This window comes from Microcaecilia unicolor, chromosome 11 (genome assembly GCF_901765095.1).
Source record: "Microcaecilia unicolor chromosome 11, aMicUni1.1, whole genome shotgun sequence".
Classification (NCBI taxonomy): Eukaryota; Metazoa; Chordata; class Amphibia; order Gymnophiona; family Siphonopidae; genus Microcaecilia; species Microcaecilia unicolor.
The window spans coordinates 84,200,401-84,216,479 of record NC_044041.1 but is presented as its reverse complement, the minus strand read 5'-3'; the positions used below and the strand labels follow the sequence as shown (position 1 = coordinate 84,216,479).

Below are 16,079 nucleotides of genomic sequence, written 5' to 3'. Positions count from 1 at the left end.
GTGTAGACAAATAACCCAATGATTGGAGTAGTATGAGAAGCTGTGCCAGAAAAATGTTGAAGAGTGTCAGAGCCAAGATAGAACCCTGTAGCACTCCTGAAGGTATTGTGAAAGGTTTGGAGGTAGCACTCCAATATGCACAGTGTAGACTCACTCTGATAGATAGGAGGCAAACTAGGCAGGGATGCTACCTCCAATCCCTAACTACTTTAGCCAAGTGTTAAAAGAGAGTGATTGACTGTATCAAAAACTACTGACAGATCAATGGAAAATAAGGCGTATCGATTTGGCATGGTCTATATTGCAGTAAATGTATGTGAGAATGCCCAACAAAGTGGTCTCAGTGTCAGGGTGCTGTCTGAATCCATTTTGGTGCGGAGCCTGAATTTGGTCCAGAAAATCCCATAACTGCGACTGAACTACAGATTCCAAGAGTTTGACTGTAAAAGCAAGGTTAGTAACTGAGCAAAAATTAGTACAATCGCTAGTAGGTTTAGTTATGTCTGAGCCAGGGCCGGTCTTAGCAACTGCAGGGCCCTGTGCAGACCAGTTCGGTGGGAGCCCCCCTGGCCCCTTGCCTAGCCCCCCATCCCCGATGACAAGGAGTTTTTTTTTTTTTTTTAATTTATGATCTCCAGTGAGTCCTCCTTTTCATAAAACATATTGAAACAACCAAAACAACAAAACTGATCTGTAGATATAAAAATTTATAAAACAGGTTTTTGGGGTATCAAGTGAGCACAACTTCTGATTCAGGGCAAAAGGTTCCGTTTTAGTTTTGTTGAATCACAACTTTTTACAGCATGGCCAAGCACTTTGTTGTTTTTATAAGACAGGTTTTTTTTTTTGTTTTTAAACTTGGGACATGAACAAAACTTTTTTTCCCAAAGAAAAATTATTAAGTCAGACATTTTGAATGCCGTACAATAAGCTCTCTCAGACCTTTGAATCACTGCTGCCAGGAATCATAATTTCACCAGGTATCCTTCTTTTAAAAGGAAAGCTACTCATTCAAATAAAAATGACTGTGTCACCATTATTTTAATTCCAAGAATTCTAGAAACAGAAAGGCAACTCACCATGTGCTTTATGCATTTGGACAATGTAAAAGGCTGTCTGAGATTGGGCAGGGAAAACTGACTTTAAAGAAAGACTATGCTAGCACATCCACAAATCAGAAAATGTGTGCAGTCAGCATTGAGATGGCAGAGTATTCACCACCAGTTGTCTCTCCCTCCTTTGCTTCTGAGCATGCCTAGCACGACTTCACAGACCATCTGAATAAACTAGGCAGACTGGATGGACTTGTTGGTCTTACGCATGAAGTTGTTTCTAACAAAAAGCCTTAAAGCCTACAAATTGATTTTTGTAAATGGCTAAAAAAAGAGCTTGTTCCATGTAATTGTTATAACTCAAGGATCTTTGGACAGTGGTGCACTTAACCCCACCCCATGAGCAATACTTTCAGAACACATTGCAAGGGAACAAAACTGGGGATCAAACAGGAAAATTTCAGCCTGATTCAATTTGGATTGAATTTTCAACCAAAACAAATTCAAAAAAGCAACATCACAGGGCAGGTTCACAAACTAGGAACTGCTAAAACAGATTCACCATCTCTGGAAACTTGGTCACTGCACAAGGCACATATGTCCTCAAGAAAAGCTTAATTGGTCAGTTTTATGGTCTGATTAAGACATTTTCCTCTTCTGTCTACATGAATCAAGCTGAATAAATCTGACCTGTAGTATGCTTTCACTGGAATGTGCATCAAGAGAATACTGCCACTCACATGGTCACTGAAAAATAATACCTTCATATGTCCAACGTTTATGCCCACAAAATCACTCAACACAGAATACAAGAGGTAGACTTCTCTTTAAGCAGCTCCACACCAGTCCACCTTTTGCTGCAATGATCATCACTATCACGTTCAACATCCAATGCCTAACATTATTTTGGTCTTACGAAAAAATCATACTTATACATACACTTACAGCACAGGAGCTGGTGCTGTGGGTGCTTGAGCACCCCAAATATTGACAGAATTCCTTGTATGTGTCCAGAGAGGGGTGATTTTCATTCGGCTTAGCACCCCCAATAATTCTGAAAAGTTGGTTCCTATGACTGACAGTCCAACATCCAACTTAAAAAAAAAAAAAAAAAGTAGTAAGGGACTAGTGATCTTTATTTGATAGTACCTCAACAGTTAAATATTGGTTTTCCCTTCCTGTGCCTTTCTTCTTTCATAAATCATAATGTTTTAGACCTTATCCCTGACATCGTACTACAGAGCACACTCCACTCGGTATCCATATTAGGAAGAGTGATTAATTCAGGAAATAAGCAAATATTGCAAGTAACAGAAGGAAGTGAAATGTGGAAGCTTTATTTCACTGAACTCTAATTTTATTTATTATATGTGACCAGCAATAAATGAATCCTTCAGCAATCCTAAAAGAAAACAATCTTAAGAGGAAATCTTTTATTCAGAAACATATTGTTCCTGAAAGGAGACACCCAAGTAAGACCAAAGGCACTACATGAGCAAAAAGAAAAGGCAAATACGTATTTTAGAGTTTAGCAAAAGTTCCTTTCAAGGAAGTTCTAGTCAGACCCCTCACAGTTAAGAAGCTTCACAAACTGGTTTGGCATGGAGAAAAAGAAAGAGAGAGGAAGCTGCATGACATTTCTGAGGAGGAAAACAAAAAAACCATAGAGGGTGTCCAAGATCACAAAAACCTTTTCATTACAGTGTCTGTACCTTTGATGCTTCATTTCCTGAAACACCTGGGATCCTTGTTAGAAAATCAGAATAAAGCTATCTCCCTGCTTCTATCCCCAACACTAGCGGGCCTGACCCCGAGACTCCCGAAAGCAGCTGGAAGACTAGATTGCTCATAGTCGCATTCAGAAGCACAGATGCACTTCTCTGTACTCAGCCACAGTTTCTTCACGTGGCTGAGCTGCTACAGAAGCGCAGCTGTGATTGGTCAGGGACTCCTGTCTGGCGCCTAAAAGGGTGCTCCTGATTGGCCGGACACCAGGATTAACTCAGAGTTATTCCCGGCATCCAGCCAATCAGGACCACCATTTTAGGCACCAGACAGGGAAGGACTGTTTTTTTCCTATTGACCGAGGGAACAGGCGAGGCAGGTTAAGTTGACATTCCGAGGGGTGTTTGGCAAGACAAGAGAAAGATCACTATGCTGATGCCAACATGCCATGTCGGGGTCAGCCGTGCTGACCTCCTGGGAGTGTGAGGCCCTGTGCGGCCGCCCCTAAGACCAGCCCTGGTCTGAGCTTTGGTCTTAAACACTGAACCAGAGATTCAACAAATGCTGCCAGCAGTGACCCCCCCACCCCCCCCAGGAAGTCCTGGTAAGGATTATTCTGTTTTATTTTACCTGTCTGCATGGTTTTATTTTTCTGTATGCTCCTTCAGTTGTTTTATACATTCTATGGCTGAGTTTGATACTCGCATATTTTTTTTTCTTACTGTTTTGTCCTTGCAGTAATGCCTATGGTGAGGTAAATGATTTACACCATAAGGGTATGTTCTAAATTCTGGCTCCCCCTCCCCAATTCTTGTTTTTTTACATGCACAGTGCTTTGAGATGTTGTTTATTGGTTTACTTAAGTACTCCTTTTATTATCTTTTATTTTTATTATATATTTCTGACACATGCAATGGTTTTATTGTGGTTATCTTTGTTTTTTGTTTCTCAAATTTTGATTTTATTTATCTTAATAGCTATATTGAGCCCCTGAAGCAAACCCTGTTGGGCGAAACCACGGCCATGTGTGGCATTTTGTTTTTAATAATTTGTTTACCAAAAAGGTCTTCCTTGCTATCACCACCATTGATGGTTGTTGTACAACTATACCAGCGCTGAATATAATCCATCTTTCCATACACACACACACACTTTCCCACTGCAGATGGCTAATGTGAATTTCAAATAATGCTTTATTAAAGACAGATTAATATGCAATTTTTACAGTTTCATTACAAAGGGAGGAACTAATCTTTATAATGAATCATATAAAAACTTCTCCTTTTGACAACCTCCAGAAGATCTGCTTTGCAGAACAAAGTGCCATCTCTTTACATAGGAACTCTAAATATGTTCAAGTATCTGGTACAAAGCATTACAAAGGGGAGCTTAAAAACATTCTAAAAAAATTCTACATACATACAAGGATTTATTTATTATTATTTCTTTTTTTTGGTGGGGGGAGGTTGTAGTGGGAAGAGGCTAGTGGGTATTCTTGTTTCCAGCAGTCAGAGAGGTTACAGGTGCATCATTGCTGGGCTCAGTCTCCATCTCCTTTCTAGGTTTGGAAGTAGTTTGTGTAGATGTAACCTATGAAACTGGAGGAGAAACTACTATGAGTGTCAAATTCTTTTCTACAGTGGTATCACACAGCTTTAGAGCCAGAGGCAGGACCAAATGTAGTAAGAGGAATATACGCATAAAGAAGCTTTTTACCTGGCTGCACATTTACAACCATACAGTCTGGATCTTCCTCCTCATCTTCCTCTGTATCTGCCTGGAATCCATCAGCTTCCACAGCCTCAGCCTGAAACAAGAAGATGGTTTAGACTATAGAACCTAAATAAAGGTGCTGTAGAAAAAGCCCACTGAGAGCAAAACCCCTCCTTTAAACAAATAAGAAGGAAAAAGGAAGCCTGTTGGATAGGCAGTGCTCCCCCTTCACATCCCTAGGATGCTTTGTTCACCTTGCCTATACATGGTGAAGTGCAGTCAAGGGTACAGCTGAAACAGTACAGTCCTGGGAAATGAATGCAGTGCTTCTCTTACTGTATGACACCCAGAGCAGATCATTGTCTTCCTTACTGTCCCACCAGACCAGGCAAGATGCCTGGGTTGTGCCTTCCTGCCAGCAGGTGGAGACTGGGAACTGTGATGCAAGAACCTTGTGCAGCTGAGCTCAGACAACTCAACACTGCCCCAGGTACAAAACTTAGATTGTGAGCCCACCAGGGACAGGGAAAGTACTTGCATATAATCAGTGGTTCCCAAACCTGGTCCTGGAGGCACCCCAGCCAGTCAGATTTTCAGGATATCCACAATAAATATTCACGGGAGATTTCATTGCAGTGGAGCAGTGCATGCAAATCTCTCATGAATATTTATTGTGGATATCCTGAGAACCTGACTGGCAGGGGTGCCTCCAGGACCAGATTTGGGAACCACCGATATATGTTATACCAGTTTTCTATGGGTGCAACCAAAGTGGTTTATCAAAAGTATGACCCTTTGACCTTTCTCAGTCTCCAGCAGCTGGTAGGTCTAATCCCTGGGCAGCTTGAAGTGGTCTGGTAGGATAAAGTTTATTTTTTTCTGAAGGGATTAAAAAAGTTATCAGGCACAAGGTCAAGTGTGTCCCAGTCAGGGATGGTACACCTGGGGCATTCCCAGGCTTCTTCCGCTCCTTCTCCAGTCACCCTGATATTTAAAGAGCCAAGATTACAGCTGAATTGCTTTAAATCAGTGTTTCCCATGTTGGTCCTGGAGTACCCCCTTGCATGAAATGAACATGCATGAAAGATTTGCATGCAATGGGGGCAGCATATGCAAATCTCTTTAATGCATATTCATTGTGAATATCCTGAAAACCTGATGACCAGAGGGGGTACTCCAGGACCAACTTGGAAAACATTGCTTTAAATTAGAAGTGGCTGGTTCTTTAGCATCCCTCCAGATTGGTCCTGACGCTTAGGTTATGTACTACCAGCAGATGGAGAACACAACTTTTTTTTTTGTACTTTAAACATCATAGGCAGCAATCACAAAAATATAATCCCATATAGGTTACAACAATAAAGCCTCCACGAACACACACAATTGTTCCCTTGCTTTTACATAAACTTCAACCAATCAATACTAGCCCTCCCCTTGAGACTTAATGTTAAGGTAAAATTATGTATCATACCTGATAATTTTCTTTCCATTAATCATAGCTGATCAATCCATAGACTGGTGGGTTGTGTCCATCTACCAGCAGGTGGAGATAGAGAGCAAACTTTTGCCTCCCTATATGTGGTCATGTGCTGCCGGAAACTCCTCAGTATGTCGATATCAAAGCTCCATCCGCAGGACTCAGCACTTAGAGAATTACACCCACAAAGGGACACTCTGCCCAGCTCACCACCGCCGAAACGGGGGAGGGGAATTAACCCAGCTCATCCCCACACAAGTGGGGGAGGGGAATCCGTCCAGCTCATCCCCGCGGAGCGGGGGAGGGACACCACACCCGCCGATGCGGGGGGGATCTGGCTTATCCTGCAACCGCAACCGCGGGAGGAGCTGACTGACCCTAACACCGCCGAAGCGGGAGGGGTACAAAGCTGCCCTACAGCCGCACGAAGCGGGAAGGAGTGCCAGCAGAATTTAAGTCTCAATCCAGCCCCGTAAAACGGAGGGGAGAGGAATGCAGCAGCTCACTGTAACACAAACTCGTCTCAACTCTTGAAGAATCCAAGTGAAAAAACTTGAACACGAAGTCCTCCTGAAGTAACTGAAGACTAAACCTGAACCTAAAATGCAACCAGAATATAAACAGTACAGATATCTGGGAGGGGCTATGGATTGATCAGCTATGATTAATGGAAAGAAAATTATCAGGTATGATACATAATTTTACCTTCCGTATCATCATGCTGATCAATCCATAGACTGGTGGGATGTACCGAAGCAGTACTCACCCAGAGCGGGACATAGAAATCCCTGACCTCAACACTGAAGCTCCAAACCGGTCCTCCGCCCGAGCAGCCACAGTCAAGCGGTAATGCCTGGAGAAGGTATGGGCCGAAGCCCAAGTTGCCGCCTTGCAAATCTCTTCCAAGGAGACGGACCCGGCCTCTGCCATCGAGGCCGCCTGAGCTCTAGTGGAGTGAGCCTTCAGCTGGATAGGCGGCACCTTCCCCGCGGCCACATAAGCCGCTGCAATGGCTTCCTTGACCCATCTTGTCACTGTAGGCTTAGCAACCTGCAGACCCTTACGAGGACCTGCAAACAGGACAAACAGATGATCCGATTTCCGGAAATCATTGGTCACTTCCAAGTATCTGATGATGACACGTCTCACATGCAGATATTTGAGAGCAGAGTATTCCTCTGGGTAGTCCTCCCTCCGAAAGGAAGGGAGACAGAGCTGCTGATTCACATGGAAGCGAGAAACAATCTTGGGCAGGAAGGAAGGCACTGTGCGAATAGTCACTCCTGCCTCAGTGAACTGCAGAAAAGGCTCTCGACATGAGAGTGCCCGGAGCTCGGAAACTCTTCTGGCTGAAGTGATAGCCACCAAAAAGACTGCTTTCAACGTCAGGTCTTTCAGAGATGCCCTTGACAAGGGTTCAAAAGGCGGCTTCTGCAAGGCTCTTAGCACCAGGTTGAGATTCCACGCAGGCACCACTGAGTGCAGAGGAGGGCGCAGGTGATTAACTCCCTTGAGAAAGCGCACCCCATCTGACTGCGAAGCCAGGGAAGCACCCTTCAGGCGGCCCCTGAAGCAAGCCAGAGCCGCTACCTGGACTTTAAGGGAACTGAGCGTCAGGCCTTTCTCCAGACCTTCTTGCAGGAACGCCAACACTGAAGAAATTGGAGCAGTGAAGGGAGAAAGTGAGCCTGCTTCACACCACGCTGCAAATATACGCCAAACCCTGGCGTAAGCAGTAGAAGTAGAGCGCTTCCTCGCTCTCAGCATAGTGGCGATAACCTTGTCTGAGAAGCCCTTCTTTCTCAGACGCTGCCGCTCAATAGCCAGGCCGTAAGACCAAAGGGGGAGGGATCCTCCATCACCACGGGACCCTGATGTAACAGGCCCTGCTCCACTGGCAGCCGCAGAGGATCGTCGACTGAGAGCCTGATCAAGTCCGCATACCAGGGACGTCTGGGCCAATCCGGACCCACCAGGATTATCCGGCCTGGATGCTTTGCCACCCGGTCTAGCACCCTGCCCAACATGGGCCAGGGCGGGAACACATAGAGAAGCTCTTGTGTCGGCCACTGTTGGAGAAGAGCATCTACTCCCAGGGATCGAGGGTCCCGTCCTCTGCTGAAAAAGCGCGGCACTTGGCAATTGGCCGATGACGCCATCAGATCTAGGCTCGGCTGGCCCCAGCGCTTCGTGATGTCCAAGAACGCCTGAGCAGATAGCTGCCACTCTCCGGGCTCCAAGGTATGGCGACTGAGAAAGTCCGCCTTGACATTCATGACTCCAGCAATGTGAGCCGCTGACAGCTGTTCCAGGTTCGCTTCCGCCCACTGGCATAGATTCATAGCCTCCTTGGCTAGAGGGGCGCTCTTGGTACCTCCCTGGCGGTTGACATAGGCCACAGCCGTGGTATTGTCCGACAGGACCCGTACTGGCTTCAACGCCAGTACCGGGATGAACTCCAAAAGCGCCAACCGAATGGCTCTGAGTTCCAGGAGGTTGATAGACCACTTTGCCTCTGCAGGAGACCAGAGCCCCTGCGCTGTCCTTCCCAAGCAGTGGGCTCCCCAGCCCAACAAAGAGGCGTCCGTCGTGACGACAATCCACTCCGGGGTCACCAGAGGCATTCCCGCAGACAACTTGTCTGTCTGCATCCACCAGCTCAGCGCCTTGCGCACTGCTGGGTCCAAGGGAAGGCGCACAGCATAATCCTCCGACATCGGAATCCAGCGCTGCAGCAGAGAGTGTTGTAGTGGTCTCATATGAGCCCTGGCCCAGGGCACTACTTCCATCGTGGCCGTCATAGAGCCCAACAGCTGCACATAGTCCCAAGCCCGAAGAGGAGAGGCTACTAGGAACTGGTCCACCTGAGCCTGAAGTTTGACAATCCGATTGTCTGGCAGGAACACTCTGCCCACTTGGGTGTCGAAACGAACTCCCAGATACTCCAGGGACTGAGTCGGGCGCAGCTGGCTCTTCTCCCAGTTGATGATCCATCCCAGGGAGCTCAAAAGAGCAACTACCCGGTCCACAGCTTTGCCGCACTCTGCATAAGAGAGGGCTCGGATCAACCAGTCGTCCAGATAAGGATGGACTTGTACTCCTTCCTTTCGCAGGAAGGCCGCGATGACCACCATTACTTTGGAAAAGGTCCACGGAGCAGTAGCCAACCCGAAAGGGAGGGCTCTGAACTGGAAGTGTCGTCCCAGGACTGCAAAACGCAGAAAGCGTTGATGAGGAGGCCAGATGGGAATATGCAGGTACGCTTCCTTGATGTCCAAGGAAGCCAAGAACTCTCCTGCCTTCACTGCCGCTATAACAGAGCGGAGAGTCTCCATGCGAAAGTGCCGCACTTTCAAGGCCCGATTGACCCCTTTGAGGTCGAGGATAGGCCGGACAGAACCTCCTTTCTTTGGTACCACAAAGTAAATGGAGTAACGTCCCTTGCCAATCTGATTTTCTGGCACCGGAACGACCGCACCCAGGCGGATCAGGTTGTCCAAGGTCTGCTGCACTGCCACAGCTTTGACCGGAGACTTGCAGGGAGAGAGTACAAACCCGTCTCTTAAGGGTCGGCAGAACTCTAGCTTGTAGCCGTCTCTGATGACTTCCAGCACCCAAGCGTCTGAAGTTATTGTGGTCCACTCGCCCAGAAACGAGGACAGCCGTCCTCCAATCTGCACTGGGGCGTGGACCAAGGCCCCGTCACTGGGTACGAGACCCTGGGGGAGGACCGGAGGGAGCACCTCCGGGACGGCGGTCTCTGCGAAAGGAATGCTGCTTGGGGGAGAAGTTCCTCTTGAAGGAAGAGGGGGCAGAGGAGCCCGACCTGCCCGGGCGGTACCGACGGGCTTCCTGAAACCGTCCTCTGGAGGTACCGGGGCGAGGACTAGCCCGAGCCCTGACCTCTGGTAACTTCTTGCCCTTAGACGTGCCGAGATCGGTCACGATTTTGTCCAGCTCGACCCCAAAGAGCAGCTTGCCTTTAAAAGGCAATCTAGCCAGGCGGGATTTAGAGGCGTGGTCAGCAGACCAATGCTTCAGCCAAAGCCACCGCCGCGCAGAGACTGTCTGAGCCATGCCTTTAGCTGAGGCCCTCAAGACATCATACAGCAAGTCTGCCAAATAGGCTAAGCCCGATTCCAGGGCCGGCCAATCAGCCCTCAAGGAATGATCCGAGGGGGAAGCCCGCTGCACCATAGTCAGGCACGCCCTGGCCACATAGGAGCCGCAAACTGAGGCCTGCAAACTTAAAGCAGCCGCCTCAAAGGACGACCTTAAGGCCGCCTCCAATCTTCTGTCTTGGGCGTCCTTTAGGGCCGTGCCACCTTCCACCGGCAACGCCGTTTTCTTAGTCACCGCAGTGATTAAAGAATCCACGGTAGGCCACAGATAGGCCTCACGTTCACTTTCAGGCAAAGGATAGAGGCGGGACATAGCCCTAGCCACTTTAAGGCTCGCTTCTGGGACATCCCATTGAGCCAAAATTAAGGTGTGCATGGCATCATACACGTGGAAGGTTCTAGGCGGGCGCTTCGTCCCCAGCATAATGGCAGAGCCAACAGGGGCTGAGGGAGAGACGTCCTCCGGAGAGGAAATCTTCAAAATGCCCATGGCCTGCACTAACAGGTTGGGCAAATCCTCTGAGCTAAAGAGCCGCGCTGCAGAGGGGTCATCCGCTCCATCCGAGCGGGGATCCGTCTCCTCCAAGGAATCCGCAAAGGACCGTTGGGAGAACTCAGATACGCTGCCCTCATCTACATCGGAGGAGACAAAGTCCTCCAAGGCCTGGGAATCAACCCGAGGGCGTTTACCCCCGGGGGCCTCAACCTCTTTACCAGACGAGGGAGCAGGGGCAGCGTTTTGCATAAGGAAGGCCTGATGCAGCAGCAAAACAAACTCGGGGGAGAAACCCCCCAGACTGTGCACTTCCGCAGCCTGGGCTACAGCCCTAGACGCACCCTCAACCGGCGCTCGCAAGAGCGGGGGAGAGACATGCTGCGCATCCAAGATGGCGTCCGGCGCGACACTCCGCGAAGGAGCCGCGCGGGAAGAACGGCGCTTAACTTTAGCCGCTTTTGTGCCGTCGCCCAAATTAAGGGCGTTCATGGCATTAATGTCTCCTACCTCAAGGGCGGCCCAAGAAGAAGCCGTCCGAGCCGCGTGGCCGGCCAAGATGGCGGAGGCGAGCAGCGGGGGATGGGCGTTTATGGCGGGGAAAACCGCCACACCGGAGGAAGGACCGGGACACTCATCAGTCACGAAACTGTCACCCAACAAGGGCGAATCAGACTTTAAGACCCCCGCATCCCCTCTAGAAGCGCCCAAGCGATCCAGGGAGCGACTCTTTGCGCCCTCGCCCTCCGACGCCATATGCCACGTGGAGATCAATCGGGGAACTCCCTGCCCGCTATAAAAAGGTAAAAATTACCTGCTTTCCGCTCCGAGCTGTAACGACCTGGTGTCCCAGTGAGTAGCTGCAATAAACGTCGAAATAAACGCCTTTAAGGACGTTCCAAATTTTTTTTTTTTTTTTTAACGGAGCCAACGGGAGGGGGGGAGAAAAGGAGGGACCTGGCGCCACCAGGTTTGCACTTGCTCAAGAAGAGCCCTCAACCTCAGGCACTCAACAAAACCTAAAAATTAGGCTTGGAGGCCTAGCCAGAGCTGCTGCTGTGTGTGACCACCACCTGCTGAGATAGAGAACATACTGAGGAGTTTCCGGCAGCACATGACCACATATAGGGAGGCAAAAGTTTGCTCTCTATCTCCACCTGCTGGTAGATGGACACAACCCACCAGTCTATGGATTGATCAGCATGATGATATGGAAACGATACATACAAAAGCAATCTAAAATGAAAAGGAATAAAATTCAACCCTAAACTAACCCCAACCTGTATTCCTTTAATACAATCAAAGCAAAGATAAAACAAAGCACACCACCCAACCCTCCCTTCCGCTGCTAGGATTCCCAACCCTAATCAAAAACAAATGTCAATGTGCACTTATATACCACACCCTCCTCCCCTGGCGGGTCCAGGATGGTGTACATTATAAAAAATTAAACAAATTAATACATCATACAAAGAGAAAAACTGATACAGCATAACATTACTAAATCGGCAATACAAATGAGACTTGATCATCTTATGGAAAGAAAAATAGCTTGCATCTGTTCTAATAAAAGGGTAATGCACTCCCATAACGGATCATAAAAATCAGAAAACAGCTTTAGCTATCCTCATAAATATTATACCTTTCAAAGAAATTGGGCGCAGTATTAGAAAGCTATGTATTCTTTCTGAAAATCTACTAAAGGACACACAACATTAAGTTGTCAGTAAAGAAGATGATAACCCATAAATTACCTGAAAAAAATAAACAGATTTATATAATATCTTTGTTGAACCAGCAATGTAACCGCAGATCAATCTAATCACATTTTAGATGAACTCAATTTTTCTCACTAATTTAGTAGAGATATTCAAATAAAGCCCATAACAATAATCCAAATGTGGCAAAATTAGCATTTGTACTAACAAAATGTAAGCAGATCAATTAAAATACAATCTTACTAGTCTCAGTTGCTGCATTTTAAAGAATATTTTCTTCCATAATCTGAGTCAAAAGAAAGTAGAATCTAAAATTATTCCAAGTACTTTAGCTTTAGTCTCAACCAGAAAGATTAAATTCTGCAACAAGGATATCTCTGTAGGGGCAACTGAGCCAAGATCATGAAACCATAAAATCAAGAACAAAATCAAGATCAAGATATGGTTGCATGACTAGGCTTCTCAAAGAGAGAAACATATCAGCTACTTTTACTGGTATACTAGCAAGTACATAAGTGGGGGTAACTTATTAGGGAAGTATAGAAATCATAGAACCACCAGAAAGAATCAGCTAAGACCCACCCCATTCCACTTGTAATCCATCCTCACCCAGCTCACTTCACCTGTGCCCAATTAGCATCAATCTGCTTTGTTTCCTCTCAATTCAGCCGTTAAATACATTTGGAGTTCATTTACTGTTGTCCTCCAGTGAGTCCCTAAAGGACCCGCCTCTAACTTTCAACACCTGGCAATAGCCATCTTGGCTGCCAGAACTAGTTTGAGTAACAGTTTGGTCTTTGGGCTTATGATCCCACCCCAGAACCAGACCTAACAGCAAATAACTCAGATCCTCCATCTAGCTCTCACCTGTGGTGGATTTGTGTCTAAACTCCATCCAAAAAGTTTGTATGATCAGGCAAAGCCACCACATATATTCTAAGGATCCTCTCCCTCCATACTGACTCTAGCATCCACCACCCTTCTCATCGGCAGCTTGTGCCTCCCCCCCCCCCCTTATCAGTGTCCAATAGGTCTGATGCACCAAATTAATCCGCAACTGTCTAAAAGAGCACTTATGCAAGTACAAATACATTTGATCCCAAAGGAGAGTTGCACGGGGACAGAAATCTTACCCATCCCTGCCCGTCCCTGCTAGAATCTCACCCATCCCCACTGGAATCTTACCCATCCCCACCCATTCCCGCAAAAATTTAATCCATCCCAACCCGTCCCCGCAAGAATTTAACCCATCCCTGCAAAAATTTAATGGTACATAAAAGAAAATTCTGGTCAGCTCCCTCAGTCTCTCTCTGGATTTGAGCCACATCACTGTAGGCAAGGAAGGAATAGAAGCTGAAACTTAGAACACTCTGGTATGCACATGTAAGATTTGTCTCTAATTTCTGGCACTGTGTGGCACATGCACGCGCCAGTAGGTCAGGTGACATCCGATGCTCTTGCCTGTGTCAGAGCAGAGGTCTGCGCATCAGCCCAGGAGCAAAGAGAATTAATTGTAACATAGTAAGTGACAGCAAATAAAGACCTGAACGGTCCATCCAGTCTGCTCAATTGTCACACTCATGATCAATTCATGATTAAATCAATGAGTGTGATATTATATACTTTTTTCGTGTTTCTGGAACATAGACCATAGAAGTCTATCTGGCCCTATAATGTTCCAGCTGCTGGCGTTCTCGCTGAAGCCCACTCCAGTCTATTCGCCTTCTCATTTGTGGGATAGAGACCGTAAAAATCTGTCCAGCACTGTCCTTATGTTCCAGCCACTGAAGTTGCTAAGCCCTTTCTAGCCCATCCTAAACCAGACTGCCATATATTAGACACAGACCATACAAGTCTGCCCGGTATGGGCCCTAGTTAATCACAGCCAGAGTCATCATCTAAGCGTCACTTGACATATCCACACACATGCAGCCATTTAAGGTTAGGATTTTTATAACTTTCATTTTCTAATTAGAGATCCTCTGTGTTCATCCCAAGCGTTTTTGAATTCCATCATCATTTGTGTCTCTACCACCTCCTTAATGGAAGAGTTTCCACATTTGTGCTGTTAAAGCAAGGAGGAAGAGGAGGAGGAGGAGACAGCACTCAAGGTACTCAGTAGATGAGAGGCTGATGCAGTGCAGCTTACACTTCCACAGGAACCCCGCAGAGCTGCTTCCATCCCCACGGGAACCCCGCAGAACTGCTTCCGTTCCCGTGGGAACCCCGCAGAACTGCTTCCGTCCCCACGGGAACCCCGCAGAACTGCTTCTGTCCCTGCAGGTTCCGCGGGATTCCTGTGAACCCCGTTCCCGTGCAGCTCTCTCCTCTTTTCCAAGTTGAAATCTGCAACTCCTGTTCCCATTCCCTTTGATGAGGGGCAATCCCCATCAACCCTGTCAGGGACTTATATATTCTTGATAAGTCCTCTATTCAATCTCATTTTAAATAAAGCTCTCTCTAGTTCCGCGGAGTCCCTAGATAAATTACATTTAGCATCAAAACCCAATAAAAAGTCCTTTAATTGGAAGAATTGATAGACGAGGATTTTAGTATCCACTAACTCTTGCAACTGTGCTTGTGAAACCATACTGCTCTCAAAAATAAATCTGTACAATGCATGAACTGTGTATATTTTGCAGTTTAGCCCTCGGTATCTCAAAATAAGAGTACGGCAAATAATCTTTTAAGAAACTGTAAGGGAAAAGATTCCCCATAAGGCCTTGAAGTTTCTTCACCTTTAAACAGTGGCATTTGAGTGGATCTAAAAAAAAAAAAAAAAAAAAAAAAAGACCCCTCTACCCCTATCCCCAATTTACCTAATTTCTCATTGCTTCCTACTTCAAACAGTAAGGAGCAAGTTCCACCTTCTCCATACCTACCTAGTAGGAATTTGGATCATCCCAGTAATGGGCTTGTACTGCTCTCAGCACTGCTGCTTGGTAGTTCTGATACAAATTTGGTAACCCTACTCCCCTCTTCCCCCCACATAAGTCTGTCCCACTTTGCTTTAGCCCTGATCCTCCCCAAACAAAATTGTGAAGTAATTGGTTCCACTGTTTAAATTGTTTCCTATGGATTTGTATCAGAATATTAGCAAATAAGAATAAAAATTTAAGTAAAATCATCATTTGTCTGTCAGTCAAGACCCTGGTACCATAGCGGTCTTCATCTACTCAAACAACTATGAAAGGTTGAAAGAGCCTGGCAGAAATCTAAATCTATCCTTGCTTTAGCCACAAATAAATCTAATTTACAGGAGTTTAACTCATCTTAGAAAAGCTAAGGGGCTGTTCTTTGCAAACCAAATTAAAGAAAGCCCTGAATCCTATGAGAGCATGCTATGCTATTTACCGAACCTTAACTTCCCCCAACAATCCTAGCTCACCATCATCAGGATCCTCAGCAGGGACCCTATTGCTTTATTATTTTCTACCCAAATCTCATTATTGGGCACTCTTCCAGTGTTGCCCTCCTCAGATTGCACTTCTGACAGAGACCTCCATGGTCATGAGTCTTCCCCTTTCCCCCCAACATCTTGTTCCTTTGGTATTCTGAATTTTTCCTAGTGGTCCTCTTCCCATTGGTTCTTTTTTCCAACACCAGACTCTGGTCTCATTATCGAAAACAATTGCATCCAGGACTACTTTCTGTCTTTTGGATCCCTTCCCTACATCGTGGCTAAAGAATACAGATCTTGGCCTTCTACCCAAAATTCCATCTCTTATAAATACAAGCCTTTCTTCCGGTTAAGTACCACTCTCCTCTGGAAAATTGCTA

At 46.5% G+C, this 16,079-nt stretch overlaps 1 protein-coding gene across 1 annotated transcript in view; it reads right to left on the bottom strand.

Moving 5' to 3' along the window:
- Positions 1-3,952: 3,952 nt before the first annotated feature.
- CHAF1A (chromatin assembly factor 1 subunit A) overlaps positions 3,953-16,079 on the bottom strand; it is a 177,695-nt gene continuing 165,568 nt past the window's right edge. Inside the window, exons 14-15 of the mRNA XM_030219408.1 lie at positions 4,494-4,584; positions 3,953-4,375 (exon numbers count right to left, since the gene is read on the bottom strand). Coding sequence (XP_030075268.1) covers positions 4,368-4,375; positions 4,494-4,584 — 99 coding nt within the window. The 3' untranslated portion in view covers positions 3,953-4,367. The remainder of the gene's footprint in view (positions 4,376-4,493; positions 4,585-16,079) is intronic.